At 37.1% G+C, this 20,423-nt stretch overlaps 1 protein-coding gene and 1 non-coding gene across 2 annotated transcripts in view; one reads left to right on the forward strand and one right to left on the reverse strand.

The window, feature by feature from the left end:
• The window catches only part of LOC131799939 (DDB1- and CUL4-associated factor 1), a 159,570-nt gene extending 151,072 nt beyond the window's left edge, over positions 1-8,498 (reverse strand). The window contains exons 1-10 of the mRNA XM_066173944.1: positions 8,284-8,498; positions 7,613-7,689; positions 6,404-6,594; positions 5,495-5,564; positions 4,372-4,439; positions 3,553-3,814; positions 2,613-2,809; positions 1,915-2,016; positions 990-1,148; positions 240-419 (exon numbers count right to left, since the gene is read on the reverse strand). Coding sequence (XP_066030041.1) covers positions 240-419; positions 990-1,148; positions 1,915-2,016; positions 2,613-2,809; positions 3,553-3,814; positions 4,372-4,439; positions 5,495-5,564; positions 6,404-6,529 — 1,164 coding nt within the window. The 5' untranslated portion in view covers positions 6,530-6,594; positions 7,613-7,689; positions 8,284-8,498. The remainder of the gene's footprint in view (positions 1-239; positions 420-989; positions 1,149-1,914; positions 2,017-2,612; positions 2,810-3,552; positions 3,815-4,371; positions 4,440-5,494; positions 5,565-6,403; positions 6,595-7,612; positions 7,690-8,283) is intronic.
• Trnan-guu (transfer RNA asparagine (anticodon GUU)) lies at positions 4,157-4,229 on the forward strand. The gene has a single exon. It is a non-coding gene; the product is annotated as a tRNA-Asn (tRNA).
• Positions 8,499-20,423: the final 11,925 nt, after the last annotated feature.

Here is a 20,423-nt window from a genome sequence, read left to right on the forward strand (position 1 = left end):
CTAATTTATTAATTAAATTATCATTATTTACCTTAGTCGTTCTTTTATTTCTTTACGTATTGCAAAATATTTCGAATGAGTGTTATTGAGAGAAATTGCTACTCCTACGAGAACGGAAAGGTCACAGAACAAATAGACCTCGTGGTGTCATCCTACTCCAGGCGATTGAACCACACGATCCACGTTTCTCTGGGGTCCAAACCATGTCGTGTAATTAATAAATAAAACTGACTAATTACCTGGTTCACAAGCTTCCGCAGACCATCATTACTGTCGAACAATTCCAGCACTTCTCGAAATGAACACGTGAGCGAGAAAAAGAGAGTTGCGTGACATCTGCCAGAGTCGTGAGAACATTCTAAAAGCCACAATGCATACTTGACCAGGTCACTCAGCACAGGGTTTGGTAGGAGGGAAACCTGAAACAAGTTACTTGAAACAGTTAAGGAGGCTCCGTCGACATATTCTGTTTGTTAATTTCATGATCCTCTGACCCATGTAGAAAAAAGAGCACCAAGAATTTAATCATGGGAGTTTTTTTGTAGAATTAATGGTAGTTTTGTAAGATAACATTTTTTGAGTGATTATCTTTGTTCCTTATCTTTTTCTTTTTCTTTCTCCTTGCTTACAATTCTATTTATCCATTTAACCAGTTTTTCTTTAATTCCTTTTTTATCTCTTTTCATGCAGCAATAAGTGCTGTAATGTTTTATCTACCTGTGGGTTATACGTTATACATAAATAAGCTTTTTTTTTTGGGGGGGGGGGGGGGAAGAGGGAGATTGATGAAAAATAAGCAGAGATGTGTTATGCAATTCATTGTTATTTCATGTTTAACGGAATGATACTCGTTACCTCTTTCTTTTAGAAAATTCTGGTCTGCTCATAACACACAAATCCGTAAGTTAAATCTGCACTAAATATTGCATTTCTTACAAGTACAAATCAGAAAACTTAAAACATTTTTTTAAATTGGAAAAATGTCTTACCCTCTCCATGGCGTCCTCATTGTAAGCGAGATAATACAGACACATAGAACATCCTGTAGCAGCCACAGATGGGCGTGGCACTTCTAGTAACCGCTGGACACCGTTATGAGTCACAAATTCTGTGGCAAACTTTTTATGACAAAGAAGGGATGCCAAATACTAAAACGACAATAAAAGGAAATAGCTTTTAAATTCTGAGGCTTTTTTGTCAGACCCCAGTCGGTACAATGCATTATTGTCTTAACCTTTAACTTCACGACAGAATTTCTCCTTACAATATCAATACAATATCAACCAGATAAGTAATGAGAATAAAGAAAATTATCATTTCGGGCAGGATTAGCTGATCCAATACTAAATTATCCGAACTAACATTATAAGAATTCTATGGTTGACAGTAAGGAGAATTACAAATTTGATCTGGGAGTTGAAGAGTTAAAGTCGTGTTTTTCAAGAGAGATGAATGTGGTAGAGTGTCTAAAGGTTCGTTTACACAAAAGACAGAATTGGAGTCGAATTGTTCATTGATTGTAGGAGTGCCAGCGACCCAGAGAAAATCGAGAGTTGGAGTCGTAAGTGGAGCCAAAAGCTTGACGAAATCGGAGTCGGAATATTCCGAACAATTTCTTTTCTTCTGATTCCGCTAAGAACTCAAACGCTTATGATCCAGTGAAAACTCGATTTTCGGAATCACAGCTGAGCTAACCGATGGCTGAAAACTCCAGCAATTTATTTTTCACATATCATTAGCGAAGGAGTCATAAGTGGAATCAGTATTTTGCTTCTGATTCTATCGGTTTGATTTTCACAGGATCATATCGCTGTACGCTTTTTGTAAGAACACCGGCGAGGGTGAAAACCAACCGTAACTGCATGAAATTCTAGACGTACAACACAAAGCATGACGTTACTCCCTCCTTCCTACCTTGAGGGCTTCAAAGACAAGTTGTAGGTCCACCTGGCCTTTAAATGTAATGTAGTACATGACAAGATCCAGGGCTTTAGACTCAAACACTGTCGGCAACAGCTGAATTGAAATGTTCAAAGAAAAATGTGTCAAGATAAATCAATGGCCAAGCAATGCTCCAGGCTCAGCTACGACTGTTTTAGTTGCCATAGCAACTGATAAAATTTGGTACGGCTCAAAGAGAACCTCTTCATTCAGAGCTGAGTGCATTAACTTTTGACCAAGGCCAATGCATGTCCCTTCATCCAACAAATATTTCTTGCTCGCGCCAATTAGTTAAAACGCCTCACATGATCAAAAATCCTTGATCCGAGTGCATTATCGTCTGACTGAGACCAATTTATGTCCCTTCATCCAAAAAGAATTTCCTGCTCGCGCACGTTCAGTTAAAGCACATCAGATGATCAAAAATTCTTGATCCGAGTTCTTTATCTTCTGACCAAGGCCAATGTATGTCCCTTCCTCCAAAAAATAATTCTTGCTCGCACACGACTAGATAAAACGGTCCAAACTCAAATTTTCAAGTTGTGTGACATTTCCAATTTACCCTTGATTCAGAGCCCTTTTCCCACAAGCTTCCCACATACTTCAGTGGAGAGACTCTCTCTGTTCTTCATATATCATTAAATGCTCAAGTGCCTAATTACAGCACATACCTCCTGATATTCCCCCAAGGGAGTCAGATACTGCAGAATTAGTCTCTGCTGCATGCCAAGAGTCAGGGGGGAGAGGGAAAAGGACATAGGGACTATGTGGTACCCTCCCTTAGGTGCACAAATTACATTTCCAGTGGAACGGAAACCCCTGCTTGTTTTAACTAGCAATGGATGTTTTGCTTGTAGACAACTTTTGCCTGAAACAAAAGGAAAATATTTACAAATTTTAAGGAAACTGAGTTAGCTTGTGCAGGGCAAACCTACTTGGCATACTTCCCCCTTCCCCTTATCCCCCCTCCCCTCCCCCCCCCCCTTCAAACAAAGTTTTTGGTGTCAAACTTCCATAGATGATCATTAAACATTTTAGTCCTTGATAACAATCGTTTAACTGATCATTTTATTATCAAAATCTTCCATTTGCTGACAGACAAGCCTCCTCCTTGTGTTTCACACAAAAAGTCCTCTGAAACGACGTATGGTTACTGTTTACCAAAATTTGAGTCAGTTTGTTGTTGGAAACTCAAAATCTTTCTTTTTTTTTTTTTTGGCTTGAAATTTTTGCTGAAATATATAATAAGATTAAATATCAAACATCTATCAAAACTTATTTATAAAGGCAAAAGTAGACTGAATTAACTCTACAAGATCTCGAGGTGTTTTAAGTCACACATCGTAAGTTTGCATGAATTAAGCTCCCAGCGTATACCTGGCAATTCACTACAGAATACCCGCTGGAGCTCCTACTGGTGCCAGGGTCTTATTGAAAGCACTGCCTTGGCTGCGAAAGTGAAAACCCGAGGGAGAATAATTGAGCCTTCAAGTTACAAACAAGTCATACCACTCAGTTTGAAAAGACAGTTAAATCAACTTGAAGTTGCTAGGAGATTGAACTCACTAACAGAGGGACAATCAGAGTTACAATACTCAAAAGTGAACTAACCCTTTCCATTGTAGCTATTCACTTCTTGCACTTCTCCATTACACAAACCGGATAATTCGCCATTCTGTAGCACAGTGCATGATGGTCCTGGCTCAGCAAGATTCACTTTCTTTATCTTGTTACTCACACTGTTACTGTTTTCACTCTTGTTCCGGTTTGTCTTTGCTTTCAGGATAATCCTGTTCGACAGGTCTGTCACAGCAGGCTGTGTAAGGTCTGACAAGTCCTTTAAAATGTGCAGCCGTCGCAGCATAGAGGGAACCTAAACATGTGAAATTCAACATTTTATCCTCAGCTTATAGTTTACAAGAGTTTTTCAAACAAAAAATGCAATGACTGACAATAAACAATTCCTGAGATGTGAAAAGCCAACTTTGCACTCAGACGTTTGAAACACAAATGCTGTTAACCACAAAGCTAAAAACAAAAACCCTCAGCACCCTAACATCAATAGTCATATTCTTCATACTGTTCTCTTGCATTTCTTAAGGTGCTGACAAGGAGAATTTAGATTCTTTAATAGCTGATCATTTCCTTTATTCTTGTAACCTTAGCGGTCACTTTTAAAAATTGCTATATCTAACATATTGACCAGCTCCCAGTTGGCTTGTTAGCTCAGCTGGTAGAGCGCAGCACTGTTATCGCAGAGGTCATGGGTTCAAATCCCATACGGGCCTGAACATTTTTTTCAGGTCTTATTTCAACTACTAGTTCAGTAGTGTTCTTGGCTGTGAGGATCTCTTATATTTATTTCTTCACCACAGTGCAACTATATGAATTTCATATATCTAAAATCAAATTATTGCTATACTGACTTACCAAGGTGGAGTTTTCTTCTCTGAATACTGCAGCAATATCCTGGCTCTCCATGGCAAATGCTAAAAGACCTATTAATAAATAATAATTATTATTAACAAATTAAAAATGCAACTGCAGCAATACACATAAAAAATGAACAAAAAGGAATATTAGAATCCTCAATCAAACCATGACTATCTATATCAGGGCATGAAATTGAGCCTAATACAGGCGCCAATGTGACTAAATTTTTCACTTTGGCAACCAAATCCTGGAAATTAGTCGCCAAATTGGCGACTAGAATGTTTCATCATAACCTTACCAAGAGATATAGTGAATTAAAAAGATTTGCAAAGATAAATCCGTGGCAAACTTCCTTGTTAAGTTTGTTTCCAAAATGCAACACATGCATCTCGATCGATAACTAGATGCCATCTTGGATTTAAGTGAGCTTTAAAGTTGTATATCATCCCTCCTAGTGTCCACTTTGTAGCACATTAAAAATATTTTCCCAAACTTAATTTTGGAGGTTCTATTTAGAACGCTGACAGCTTAAAAAAAGGTTTTGTTTGTCTTTGAAAATGGCAACCAACTTTTTTCACTTGGCTACCACTTTGAAGAATTTAGGAGCCAAGTGGCTATCAGAAAAAAAAATTAATTTCACGCCCTGTTATATCTTCACTCTTTACACCCTAACAACAGTATGCATATTCTCCATACTGTTCTCTATACATTTCCTAATGCACCGACAAGGAGAATTTGTTAAACAATCAAGAGGTTCTTCAGTTGCTTATCATTTCCTTTGTTCTCGCGATCTTAATGTTTGATTCAGGGTTGATATTGAAAGAAGAAATTAGATGCAAGTCACTCTCAAGGGTTAACCTAATGTAAATTACCTTGGATCACCAAACTAAAACACCCTTCTACTTGCACCCAGTTTATAAAGGTGTAAACAAAATTGAGTAAGTTCAGAAACTCAGAAGCTGTACAGGAATTAGGTAAATCTAATTTTCCCAAGGAGAGCACTTGATGCTAAATATTTAGCCAATTCAATTTTTTTATTTCCTTTTGTTTTTAGTATGGTGACCAAAATGTTCAAAGCCTGAAGTACTGTTAAAAGTAAGACCAGTAATGCTATAAATACCTGTAGCATATGATCTCAGGGGTTCTGAGGCTTCTCTGGCCCACTTGCATAAACGATTAAGCATTGCTTCCTACATGTACATGATTGACATTAAATTTATTGATAGGAAATATGTAGAGAAAGATGTTTTTTGTCTTTTCACGAGCATGGGACAAAGAAAAAAAGAAAAGGAAAAGAGATCTTATTTGTTGTGGCTCAGTGGTAGAGCATTGGACCCCAGAATCTGAAGGTATAAGGTTCAATTCAACATGGAGACTCAGAATCTTTTCTTTGTCACACGATTGTGACAAGACAAAAAACATCTTTCTCTATTTCTTGAGTGAGCTTAAACCTTAAAATCTCTCTTATTCCATTTAAGAAAAATGTAGTTATGAATTAAGGAACAATGAAAGTGGATCTGAAAAGTTTGCATTTTTTTAAAGTTTTTTTGCACTAAAATGAAGTGACTGAGAGCAACAAATAAGATCTCTTTTCCTTTTCTGTTTTTCATGATGTAACTACATGAAATTCATGTTTTTTATCTATAATTTGATGAAATAGCAATTGTATGAGTTAATTCTGAGTATCTTTTCTGGAAAGGACAAGGGGTGCCATGCCACAGAAACTGGACACATTGATTTGGGTTTTTCATAGAACTCAAGCTGAAGAAAGAAAGTCACATCTTAAGATTACTAAGTTAAACCCTTTAACTCCCAGAAGTGATTAACAGATAACTTCTCCCCATAATATCCATACATTATCCAGCACAAAGGTAATGAGAATACTCAGACTTATCAGGTAGAAGTTGTCATCTTGATTTAACACCAAATTCTCATAACTAATTCACAAGGAAATGTGTTGCAGCTAGAGCAGAGAATTAACAATCAGATCTTAGGAGTTAAAGGATTAAGAATACCTTTGTAAACTTACCATATCCTGAAAAACTGCAGCACTTTCCAGCCCAGGCGTGGCATTTAACAACACTCTGGCTGCAGTGCAGTTCAGATTAAACTGTTCCACAGTGCTCATGATATAGGAGTTCACTAGTTTGTCCATAAATTCATCATTTCTGAACAGTGTCTTCAAAAGATGGCCTAATGCACAGTCTGGGTCAGCTCTACCTGAAATGTTCATGATGGAGAAAACAAGAGCTGATTTTATTTTGAATAATTTAATACAATCAAGACCTCTTACTGACTGAGTGCGAGATCTGCACTGTTAAAATTACAGACCAAGTTTTTTTCCCTTGGGACATACATCTGAGCCAAAAAAAAAAAAAATAGGTTCTGTCACTTAAGAGTATGGACTGAGAAAATGAGACTCATAAGATTTTTAATAATCAGGGTCCAATAAAAGGAGAAGATTCTAATTAAAGCCAAAATTTATAATTTTTCAAGCTTTTCAGTGAAATATAACCCAATAAATTGACCAATCATTGTGCATGTACTAACTGAGAAAAAATTTATAATAAATATTTATTTCATTGACAGCCAGGCTATATTAGTTTGACCACATGAGGCCATCACTATGACATGGACACTTCTCACACCAAGCCTCATCTAAGTTCTAGTGTTTTCTTGTGACTCAAGTAAGTAGATAAGTACAGTGCCTCTTTAACACAGTAAGTCTAGTGAAGATTCCACCAGGAACAAAAAGTAGAACTGACATTGAATAAGAAGCAAGAACAACACTTCTCATTCATGAAAGTTTGAATTACTGCTGTTTGTCATGTGTTATCATTCTTTTTCATGCAGAGTGTGTCTTGGACCTGTTTCATTATTGGCAGGCCTTGGTTCTCTTCAACCTGCATATTGTTTCTTATCAGCTTGCTGTTAATGGAAGAGGTTTACACAACAAACACTCTGACAAAGGGCTAATGCTTGAAATGTTTTGAAACTCTTTACGGTGGCCAATTAACATTATCAACTCAGTTAATAAAACCAAATTATCTTGTTAAACTCCACCACTGATGCAGCATCACAGTTTTTTCAAAGAAACTTACCCCCTTTAGGTCTGTAGCTATCCTTCCTAGTATCTGAGAATACCTTACACTACATTACCTAATGTATTTGTAATAGATGTTATAATGTATAAAACACAAATAGTGTGTAATGTGAAAAGGTAGCTTTGCACTTTTACCTGGATGCCAATCATCAAAAGGATCTGGATCTAGTTTATGATATGCCTCATTCTCACGTTCCACAAGCTCTGCTATCCTGCATGAGTGATTTTAAAATGTAAAATACTTTTGAATCTACTTTTTGCCAAATTGTTTGTTCACTTTTTGTAGAGCCCAACATGAACAATGTTACTGATCTTACAGTTCCAGTAAGTAGTCATACACACTGAGTGTGTATCACACAATTATCACGGCCAAGGCTTGAAACTAAAAACTCCCCTCCAGAATCCAGCACACAAATCATTCGTCCATTGTCTTTCCCATTTATTTTCTACCTTTCCATGCTATGTTTTATACGTTCTGAGAGAGGAAAAGGAATTTTTTTCGGTGTGTAATGACAGCGACATGCCAACCCAACAACAGTTTTATCATTGGCAGACCACCATGAGCCTCGCTAGGTGGAAGGTATCTGTTGACATGTAAGATGAACTGGAGAAACCAGTCAATCATTGTGTAATTCATAATAATAATATCAAAGCATATTAACGAATGAAACCAATTGCATTGAGGCAGCTACTTGAAAGCTTTCAGGGGTTATTATCATCGTCTTTTTTTTTTTGTTTGATTTTTTTGCAAATTTAAAAAAAGGTACTACTTCTGAGTTCAGAGGTGCTACAAATAGACAATTTACCTCAACGTGCAGAGTTTCGAAGATCGAAAAGCCCGCCATTTTGATCCGAAAGATATGATACAAGATTACATGGTCTTCCTCTTCGAAAGTGATATCACTTTTCTCGGCATAATTACTCTGATATTAATACGAGTGATTTTGTTGACTGTGTCAAGATCAGATGTAATTCCTGTGTGTAAACTATATTTACGACGAAGTTTAGTCACATGGCGAGTTCCAACACAACACGCGCTAAGTCCCAGGCTATTATCAAATTTCGCGTGGAATGCCTAGTTGTTATTGACCTCTAACCAGTCTTTTTTATCTTGCAACTCGGTCGGCTGAGATCTTATTTGGAATGGTTCACCTTTAACGACCAAAAATAATCATGACAAATGAATGACCTCCATTGTATTTTGCCCCACTTAACTTTTGATTATAGTGTAAATGCGTGACTTTCAAATTTGCGTGACATTTGCGTTACAGTTGGCCTTTGTGCCATTTGATTCCTTTAAATAGTTTTTCTCTCCCGCTTTCATTAATCGCCTGTTCATGTTCGGTGTTCATCCAAAGTTAATTTATAAAGTGTGATTTCAAGCCACCGGCGTATAGGGACTGATATGTAAGTTGTTTTCGCTTGTTTTGTTGTTTATCTCGTTTCGAGCAAGCTCTTTCGTCTTTATTTGTATATATATATATCTTGTGTTTGCCGTAGCTCTTGGTTCATTTATTAGTTCCTTTATTATGTTAGATTCATTTACGCTGTTAAGTCGCCACATGTTTAATTGAATACAATCTATTATATAAGTCCCTTTTTTAATTCGCTTACAGTTTACGAGATTGATTAAAGTTATGTCCCTGTAACATATCCCCTGGATTTGGTTGGCATTTTTCTCCGGTCACGATTTTCTTGGCATTTCATCGCGCCTTGATGTTCGTTTGCCGCAACATATAGTTTGATAAATTTTTGAAGTGCTTAAGAGGAAATTAGAGTACCACAACTGAAGTTCAGAAAGGTACACACAAGTTACTTAAACAGTTACAAGTTCTTTTATGAGTTTACGTTTTCTTCTTTGAAGGCTCATCACCAGATGATTACTTGGACAAGTTGAGGCAGTTTTTCTGTGTAGGGTATGGAGTAGCACGGGGATCTGGTTTTCATACAATTTTTACCCCAATTTTCGTTTCTGAATTTTTACAGTAAATGTCTTACTTTTTTGGTCCATCACTTTCTGTCATTTGTCCTGACTTTCTCTGATACTTTTCTTCTGAATTTTTCAAACGGTTCATTAACAGAACAAACCTGCAAAAATTTCCCCCGGCATCTGAACCTTGGAATATATTGACCGATCAGCTTGACAGGTATGAAACCATCGTTTGGATTCTGCAATATTGGTATCCAGTTACCTCGCCACCAAGCAGACTCGCCACCAGCGAACTCGCCACAAAGGAACGATCTTGCCACCAACGTACTCGCCACCAAGCGAAGTCTTCTCGCCACCAACCACCAATAAAGAGATTAGTCGAGGAGAGTAGGATGTTCGGCTGATAAGTTTGTTCGCTTGTCTGTACTCAATCGAGACGACTTACCATCTTGTCCTGGAGGGAACCATAAGAGGGAACAGGAAGCTGGTGACCAACACTGGTTACACCTTCAACATCCGCAAAAGACGACCAAACGGAACCATCGACTGGCAGTGCACCGTACGCCGAAAAGACCACAGGTGTAAAGCATCCGTTATTCAGCGGGATGGTGCATTCTTCGCGGGAATGCATGGCCACAGCCACCCCAGTGAATTTGGTGTCCTTGCTTCCACCCAGATCCAGTCTCGCGTGAAACAGGTGCAGTTAATATATTTTTTTAAACATTTTTTGAAGTTCGTTCAAATAAATTACGGCATGGGGTTTTCTAGTATATACGAACCGCCAATCAGAAGAAATTTCTTGTTTCACACTTTACTTTGTAATTATCTTAGATAATAGATAGTAGAAGCCACTCGAAAATATTTGATGTGACCAAAGGAGTAAAGGTTGGAGTAAAATATGCAAATTTCCTACACACTCATATTTTGTGTGTTATTCTTTATCACAGGTAGCAAGCATTTGAATTGTGCTCGTTCGAACATCCTACTCTCCTCGACTACTTTATTCTAGTTTATCTCTTTATTGGTGGTTGGTGGCGAGAAGACTTCGCTTGGCGGCGAGTACGTTAGTGGCGAGATCGTTCCTTGGTGGCGAGTTCGCTGGTGGCGAGTCTCCCTGGTGGCGAGGTAACCGGTAACCGCTATATTTACTCCCCTGGTCTGGGAACCAGATGATCTTTACGTAAGGATATTAAAACGGTTTTCAAATGAGGTCCGCCAAAACAAAGCAAAGTACTCATTACCAGCCACAAAATCAACAAATAGCTAATCACACAAGTAAACAGACAATCAGGCAATCGAGCAATCAGAATTATGGACAATTCCAAACCGTTAAACGTGGAAGTCGTTATTGGTATTTTACTTGGTTCTCGGGGCAAGTTTTGTTTGCCAATCGCACTGCAAAGCAATGCAAAACCAAACAAATAATTCCAATCAATTTTTTGGTTTCTCCACTATTTTCCTTTCTGCTGGTAATAGGTTGGATCAACAGCTAAAGAACCTTGAGGGCAGCCGGCCAACCCCGATGGTCTCCTGACAGCAGAATGTATATTGCCTACCTCTGCGATTTGCAAGAGAAGCGTCGAGAAGACGTGCAATTATCCATGCATGTCAAGTGCTAAGAACGGTCGTTTCTCTTACAACTAATGAAGAAATATGCAGGTAATTCATTGATATGTTTGAGTGCTAACAGTCGTCGATAAGACGCCCGATTAGAGCTAACCAACACATCGTAATGAAATGATTGTAGTGTAGGCTTTCTACGGTATCATTTTGACTCATGTCGTGTTAATCATTCTTTAGATGGACAAGCCATTGCAAAACGGTTTTGTGCGCAAATCACGAAGGCAACGGGAGCCATTGAACGGCTGTTCAAGGAGTACAAAGGACAAAACGTTGACATGGTGGGTTGTAAATACCCCTCCATAATTGCGGTTGAAGACGCGTTAAGCATCGACAGTCCACTGTGTAGTGTACTAAACGATGATATCCAACCGCAGTCTGCTGTTCCTTATTGTTCAAAGAGGCAACTCATTGATTCGGTTCACACATGCAAAAGATGCTCAGAGGAAATAGCCAGCAACAAAGAAGAAATGGCTCGGATGTTCAGTCATTTCGAGGGAAAGTTGAAGGTATTGGACACCTGGATGTACTTCCTTCTCGCGTTGCTCTTCGTTAGATATTCGTCTTTTTACTTATGTCTTTTCTTGTTCTCTTTCGCGTTCCTTTCACCGTATTCTGCATATTTTGGTGTCCTCTCTAACTTTTTTGGGCGTTTTTCTCGACTTGCTTTACGTAATTACTTCTTGTTTTTTTTGGGTCTCTCAGTCTCTTTCTTTTCATCCTGTTTTCACGCAAAACCCTCTCTCCACAAACTTGAATCATAACAATTTCCTCTCGTTGACAAAGCTTTAGCTCTGCCGGTATTGTTGCTTTGCGAGTTGATCAGAAAATGTAAAATACTGAGAATTACTGTTCAACTTCAACCTCACCAGTTTGATTTGGCGCTCAAAACGCGGGTTGCAAATTATTTGCTTACGCGGCTTCACAGCTATCAGCCCACGTGAAGCCCTCGTGCAATGCCTAGTTGTGTGCCTGCGGTACGCTACACTGAAGCTCGACACTCGTGTATGCGCACTTCATTGTCATCTGCCGGTGTTTCCTTGCGCACACCTCGATGAGCGAGGTCTATTACGAAGTTCTATCCACAAACATTACGCTATTGACATTGTTAATCCTCACAGTATGCAGGACGCGTGTCATATGAACTTCGTAAGAGACTTCACTCACCATGGAGTCTCTGTGGCTCAGTAGTAGAGCATCGGAGAGCAGAATCCGAAGGTCTGAAGTTCGATTCCTCATGGGGACTCAGAAGTTTTCTTTGTCCCTCGCTCGTCACAAGACTAAAATCATCTTCATTTCTTAACCGAGCTCAAAACTTACCATCTCTCTTATTTCTCGCTAACTGCTTGTTTATGAAATTGCAACTCTTCGTAAGCGCTTATATGAATGCATTATGAATTACTCGAAAAATTGTTGTAAATTAATCACACATACATATGCTTGCTTAGGGAGCCCTGAACGAAAAAAATCTACATATATATGTATATAATTCATTCGCCAGTCGGGAGGTCCGTATTGGGAACTGTGCCCTTGTCTTGAGTACTCAAGAAAGAGGGCACATTTTTTCCCAATACGGACCGACCCCAGGCTGGTGAAAAACATTTTACATTTTACTACATAAGTGAGTCCTCACATACATTCATAAAGTAGTCTGGAACATACCAGAAGCTTACAAAAGAACTATTTTAGTAGTATTACTTAATAACTGTGTCATCAACTGCGTCACTTGATGTCAACATGAATAAGCAGTCTGGGGATTTCTAGAAGCTTATATTTACAACAACAATTACTCATAACAATAGATTCTTGCCGAACGAAGTCGAAAGTCGCTAAATATAAGTATTCCTTTCGCGATGACAAAAACCGAAAAAAGGAAGAAGGTGCTGTTAACTTTGCATAAAGATGCATTTCTGAATCAAAAAGTCATTCTCTTTGAATGTTGACGACCTCACCTCGAATCGAGCTAGTAAGAGGGCAAGAAAATTAGGAGCTTGCAACCATCTGGAGAATGCAATTAACTTCTGAATAAACGGGTTCCTATAATTAGAAATTTATTATCACTTTGTTCCGTAATGATACTCAATCCAACACGTTCGAAAATTCAGATCGAGAGTAATTGAGGCATCTTATGTTTATTATGAAATTTTTTATAAGACTGGTAGGCATGAAACGTTCAAGGCGTTTCAAATGAGCAAACACCTTTGACGCTGAATAATTCTGAGGAGAAACCCTCCGTAAAAACATAGATAGTTATCAGATAGGTAAACACTGTTCTGTTGGGATAGAAATGGCGAGAATGACAATAACAATTGCAATAAGGACGATGATGATACATGTAAATAGTAAAAATACTAATAACCATACTAATAAAATGATTCATGATAATCTATAGATGGGTAAATTCTCGTGTAGCTTTAATGTTTCCGTATACCGTTGCTGATCGGCAAATTAGCATCATATTCTTCCTCTTGATCAAAGATTAGAATCATGACATCATTATTCTTTTGAGTCAGCCAATCATGTGAGAGATCCGGAGACAGAGTGCATTGTTTGGGAGCCTTTCCTTCTTCGAAAGACCCTGGGAGAAGAGGGAGGACGAAAAATGAAAAACAGACTTCGGTGAAGTTTCTTTCTTTAATTTGCATTACCTCTATTTTAACCACCATTTACTCGCTCAAATATTTTTAGGTTTATTGAAGATCTTGCTGTAATTACAGCCCTAAATCTTTCGGGTTCTTTGGAAAGAATTTGGTTAAGTTTAAGGGAAAAGAAATTAAATGTTATTCACCAGTCTAGGGTCGGTCCGTATTGGGAAAAACTGTGCCCTCCGTCTTGGGTCCTCCCCCTCTCCCACAGTCTTTCGAAGAAGGAAAGGCTCCCAAACAATGCACTCTGTCTCCGTCGCCCCTATCTACCAACCTTGTGAACAAGGCGTAAGTTCATTTTGTTTTCTTAGTTTTTGGGGGTTTTTTGTTTTTTTTTTTGGTGGGGGGGGGGGGGGGGGGGCGAGAGGTGGTGCGAAGGGGAAAAGGGGGGATCGATGTCATTTGACTTGCGTTATTTTCCCTAAAGTTATCTATTACATTATTCCATATGTGCGAGCCTTTCTACTAATCCAGTGTTTCTTCAACTGAGTGTTTTTCTATCTTTGCAAGATGTTCCGTAAATCATCGACATGCGTCACTCGGTGTGCGTTTAGATTAAACTTATCGCTACGAGATATTGTTTTTCTTATCTTTTCATAATTATTATTCCTTTTAAAAATTGTTCTCAGGGGAAGTGTGATTGGTTAGCCTTCCACTCCCAGTGGTGATCACTATGAATCTTCTTCCTATGATATCCATACATTATTCAGCAGACAGGTAATGAGAATATTCAAACTTATCAGGTAGAAGTTGTTATCTTGATCTAACATCAAATTCTTGTATCCAATTCAAAAGGAAATGTGTAGCACAAAGAGGGGAGAATTTGTTATTTGCCACCAGATGGCTTCAAGCTTCAAGGATCTCTCACTTGATTGGCTGACTCAAAAGAATGATGATGTCATGATTCTAATCTTTGATCAACAGGAAGAATATTATGCTAATTTGCTGATCAGCAACATATAAGTCTTTATTCCATCATAAGATAAAACTACATATCTTATGTTACAATGAATTGAAAAAACTACAGAAATCTACATACATATTATGAATTAAAAAGTATATCATTACAATAAATGGAGCTTAAATATCAACCTATTTACAAATGTGTTCATAAAGCGCTGTGTATTAATTTTCGGGCGCGCGCAGCCTTTTTTCCTGAGATTGTGTAGATATGTCTTTTGGACAGGAATGATATCTTTCAACAGTATTCGAAAACATTAAAGCTACATGAGAATTTACCCATCTATAGATTATCGTTATTCATTTTATTAGTATGGTTATTAGTATTTTTATTATTTACATGTATCATCATCGTCATTATTTCAATTGTTATTGTTATTCTCGCCTTTTCTATCCCAACAGAGCAGTGTTTACCCATCTCATAACTATCTATCTTTTACGGAGGGTTTCTCCTCAGAATTATTCGCGTCAAAGGTGTTTGCTCATTTAAAACGCCTTGAACGTTTTATTCTTAACAGTGTTATAAAAAATTTCATAATAACCATAAGATGCCTCAGTTGCTCTCGATCTAAATTTTCTAACGTGTTGGATTGATTATCATGACGGAACCAAGTGATAATAAAATTCTAGTTATATAAACCTGTTTATTCAGAAGTTAATTGCATTCTCCAGATGGTTGCAAGCTTATAATTTTCTTGCCTTTTTATTCGAGGAGAGGTCATCAAAATTTAAAGAGAATGATTATTGATCTTGAAAGACATCTTTATGCAAAGTTAACGGCACCATATTCAATTTTTCTGGTTTCTGCCATCACAGAAGGAATATATATATTCAGCGACTTTCGACTTTGTTCGGCAGGAATCTATTCATTCTCAGAGAGACGCCTGAAAGAAAGGTAATTTTTTTTAAGCCATTTTTGTACCGTGTGGAACATTGAAAACATGGTTATTCTAAATATTTTATAATTCAATTGTTACCTGCTGATGATGTGCCGTGTATAATTGATCATCGCCGATGATCATCATCTCTATTATTTCGACTCGGTTGTTAAATAATTTTAGTATAATTTTTTAATACCATACAAGTACTGATTCTAATTCTGATCACGGGGCGACTTCGACGGACATAAGATTATTGTTGTGTTAATACCATTATCTTAGTATGTTAAGCATTTTTAGGACAATATTTTTTTAGAGTACTTTGCTTCTGTATGCTTTATCTCTGATAAAGTGTTTGTTAAATAAGCTTTGTTTATATAGTTCTAGATCTAAGTGGTCGTTATAGCTGAATTATATTTGCACATTCGCCTGTTTTCCTCTTAACGAAAAAAGGAAAAAAACTGTTCAAGTATTTTGTCTTAAAATAGTACATTAAATAGGAAGAAAAAAAATTGAAGGAAAATAACCCGTTGGAGAGATCATGCAATTCTAAGGAGGAACACTTATTGTTATCAATGGATGGGAAACACACCGTGCGCTAGAATATGAAAAAAAAGATCATGTTAGACATTTTTCTTCACAGCACCTGTCGGTTAAATTAACTATTATGTATTTGGGTTAATTTGCATTATTTGTTCTTGGTCTCTCGTTCTGGAGAAAACGCTGACTGCTGATAACTTAAAAAAATAAAAGATAACATGATGGTGATAATAGAAAATAATTATTACAAATGAAAAGAAAACGAAACAAACCAAACGAAACAAACCAAACGAAACAACAAAATTGAAAAGCAAAACGTGACAAATGATAAAAATAAAATAATAATAATAAAAACGTTAAGATAAACTTGTGGAAGAGCTTAAATTTCAAAATTTCGCAAAAGGACTGAATCAAGCTTTTGTTTAAAATTAAAGAAAGACGTTTTTCTAGAGTTCCCACAAGGAGTCGAAACTCGAACCTCCGGGTTCTGCGGAATTCGACAGCTACGGCTCAAATACTCTAATGACGCCAGTAACTTTATGTTATTTGTCCCCAGATGGCTGCATGCTTCAGAGTCTGTCACTTGATTGGCTGATTTAAAATAAAGATTTTGTCATAGCTTTAATTTGTGATCATCAGAAAGAATAATATGCTAATTTTCCGATCAGATTTTCGTTTCAGAAAACATTAAGGCTAAATGAAAATTTATCCATCTGTAGATTATCGTTATTCATATCTATATGATGGATGGTATTTGTTTGTTTGTTTTTTTACTATCACAAGTATCATCGTCAGTATTATTGTATATGCTATCATAATTTTCTTTTCTATCCGAGGAGAACGTTCTTTTTCCCGCGAGTAACTATCTATTTTCTCGGAGGGTTTCTCTCTAAAACTCCTTGCATCCAAGGTAATTGCTCATTTGAAACGCGTTGAACTTTTGATGTTGAACAGTGCTCTATCAAATTTCATATCAAGAAGTCTCAGTTTTTGTCGATTTCAGTTTCTTTTACCTTGTTGGAATGAGTATCTGTAAGGATTAGATTGGTGATAAAATTCTCTTTAAGCTTGCCTATTCAGAAGTCACTTCAAGTGTCTTCAGGAATGGTGTGACGAACAAGTAACATAGTTAATTAAAATGTAGTTATGAATAATTCAATTTCTATTCTTAAGATTTTCAGTTTGATACGAACTCCAATTTCTTAATTGATAATGTTTTACTTTTTCAGATTGTACAAGTGTTTTGAGTCAGATCATTGCCAAGTGCAAGAAAGGTGAAGTGTTCCTTTTTTTACTCCCTTACAAGTTTATTAGAAATGCCACAATATTATTATACAGCTCTAAGTGACCACAAAATTGCAATACAACAAAATAAAATACACAAAAAAAAAGAACAGTCATTTTTACATTTCTACACGATAACTTTCATAGATGTTTTCATTATTATTTTGCCCATTTCATACTATCTGGTGGCGCTTTTACAGTACCATCTCTTTTTTTTACAACTCAACGCTACTCAAAGCACAGGTAGAGCAATGAATAACAAAGGCCCATACGGGAAGGAAATACGCGTATTTATGGGAGTATGTCGACATATGTCGCTTGATGCGTGCGCATGGTACTTCTGTATGATGTCCCGTTATCTTTGAGCTGCACTGTGTAGATCAGAACATTTCATTGTTGCTAATGTCAACATAAAATCTTCATTCTAAGTTCTAATGGTGAAATATCATATTGCACAAGTTTTCAAACGCATTTCGATTGTTTCTCAATACCCTGTGACCATAGAAGCATCGTTATCATCATTATCATTATTATAATTACCACAACAACAACAACAACAACAATTCTATATTTCTCACCAAAATGGATTACAATGAAATAAGAAAAATGATTATAATGAATAGGAACGATTTGACTCATTAAATTTAATTTTGATCATTTTTTACCTTTTTATTGTTTCCACAAAGATTGTCATGAATCCCCAGGTTGTTCTACTGCTCATGCTGGTAGCCGTCCCCTGCACATCTGCGAGTATGTTACTACTGCCATTTTGTATTGTTTAACTTCTAGTCAATCTAGTGATTCCCTATGAAACCTTATAACCAAAAGAAGTTTAGCATGATAGACGCATCACAAATTCCAACCCTATTCTGAACAGGCTTTTCTGTATCTGAATGAGACTTTGGAGGACTTAACCCGTTACTCCAAATTTTGACAGAACTGATACACTAAGTACTTGTAACAACCGGTCTAAACCATTAAACATCTCATGCTGGCGTTAAATTTTAAAAAAATAATAAGAAAAGCTTTAAATCTCAGGTAAGAAGCTCGCCGTGATTGAGGCGTGTCTTACTGGTATTTGCGACATTTCATCGAAAACTCGCGATCTCGAAACGTTTCGATGCAAATTTCATCGGACACTAAATGTTTCTTTTTAATGATGGTAATAATAACAGAGATGATTAAAGTAAATCTCATCACATACAGTCGAGTCAGTGAACTTCTGAATTGTGTATGATGTAGGCAATTTGTACTCCAATCGTTTCGTGAGAGTTTCAGTAAATTGTAAGGCTTTATCTCTCATCGAGAACAAAGGGAAACTAACCTCAGGAGTTTGTTGCCATCAAGAAATTGCATCCGGCTACGTTCGGGACGGAGTCAGACCTTCTTAGGCGCCTTCCGGAGAGAAAATTCGCACGGGCTGTTTTTAAGTAAACTTTCAGAGACTGAAACGACGAAAAGATTATTAAATACAGAATTCAATAAAATCATTTCGATAAACTGAAAAAATGTAAAGTGGACGTTAACGGTTATCAAACATTGTCTTTGATAAAAAGTTATTGCAAAATGTCAATCACAAAAGATCAATCACTACAAGTAAGCTGCTCAAGTCGTGAAGTAGTCCTTAATATTAATTATATATTTTTGGAAAAAAATGAACAAGAAGTTCCAACGTTTTGCCACGGTTCATGCGTTTCTTTAAATCATCTGCTAGTAACTTGTCAAGGCGATCAGATTGCTTGTGCAAATCAACAAAAGTGTATCCACGCGTCTCAACGCTGCGATGGGTACTCTAACTGTGGAGATGGATCAGACGAACAATGCAGTAAGTACTATGGTTGATAGGTAACTTCTGCTTCTGTACATCTTCTCATTCTTTATATGGGCTTAGCGTAAAATGCTATTCTCAAAAAGTAATATTAAATTGGAAGGCTAACTCTGTTTTCAAAAATATAGAAAAAAGCTAAATTTCCAAGAACCCCTCATTTGCAAGGACGCCTCCAAGACAGCGAAATAAAGCTGTGACGTAAATCATATGCAGAGGCAGTTTTACAAAACTGAACTGGCTATTGGTTGAATGCCGTCACATTGGGCCATCTTTAGATTAGAACTATAATGGCACGAAGACGGTTCTTTTGATGGCCAAAGTCATTTTAAAATCGAATGAAATAAACTGCAACTAGTTGAATGAGACAGTGGCGATTTCATATACGAGATGAACTCCTTTTGTATCTTGCCGTTGGACAAAATCAAATGCATTAATTGGGAGACCAGAAATGATGATTTGTACTTTGCAACGTAAAATGCTCTATATGATAAATTTTTAAAGCAACTATTGTTACGCATGCATGCAGTGAATGAACGCTTCGAGATTTCTCGAGTATATTGAGTTCCCCAAGCGTTAGCATGTTAATTTGAAAAAAACTTTTCTAGAAATATAGTCATACACCCATCGGCATTGCCTTAATTGACTGTACTAATTGACCTCGAATAAGCGAAAACGCGAACGGTCGCAACACAGGGGATATTAAATTGATAACGTAGAGCTTACGAATAAATTTTTCTTCAACACGTAAACTTTTGTCGCCAGTGCGCCATAAACAAAATTGTAGCGGCCGACACAAGCGAAGCAATTTCAACGACAACTATGAGTTTCGCTAATGAAGACGCACTATGAAGCGAGGATATATTGTACGTAAAAGACTTGAATCATTTCATTAGCGTAGTCGAGGTACCCAAGTACTTATCGTAAACTGAAATATGAAATTATAAGGAAGAAGCTAAGCTAAATTTTAAGATACGAACCAACATTCCAATCATTCCGATATAAAAGCAAGATCCCAAAAGACTAGCTGAAACTCTGAAATAAACTCACAACAGACTATCTTCAAGGATAAAGGAGAATCGCCTGCAAACGAATTCTAACAAAACTATCAACCGAGTGAGAAAAAACGAGCGGCTTACTAACAAAGCATGAACAACGTAAGCCACGTGTTAGAAAGTTTCAAAGAAACTGGTATAAAAAACTGGGCGAAACTACCGAAAGACTAGATGTTTAAACAAATACGAAGAGAAGGAACATAAGCACT

Source organism: Pocillopora verrucosa, chromosome 11 (assembly GCF_036669915.1).
Source record: "Pocillopora verrucosa isolate sample1 chromosome 11, ASM3666991v2, whole genome shotgun sequence".
Taxonomy (NCBI): domain Eukaryota; kingdom Metazoa; phylum Cnidaria; class Anthozoa; order Scleractinia; family Pocilloporidae; genus Pocillopora; species Pocillopora verrucosa.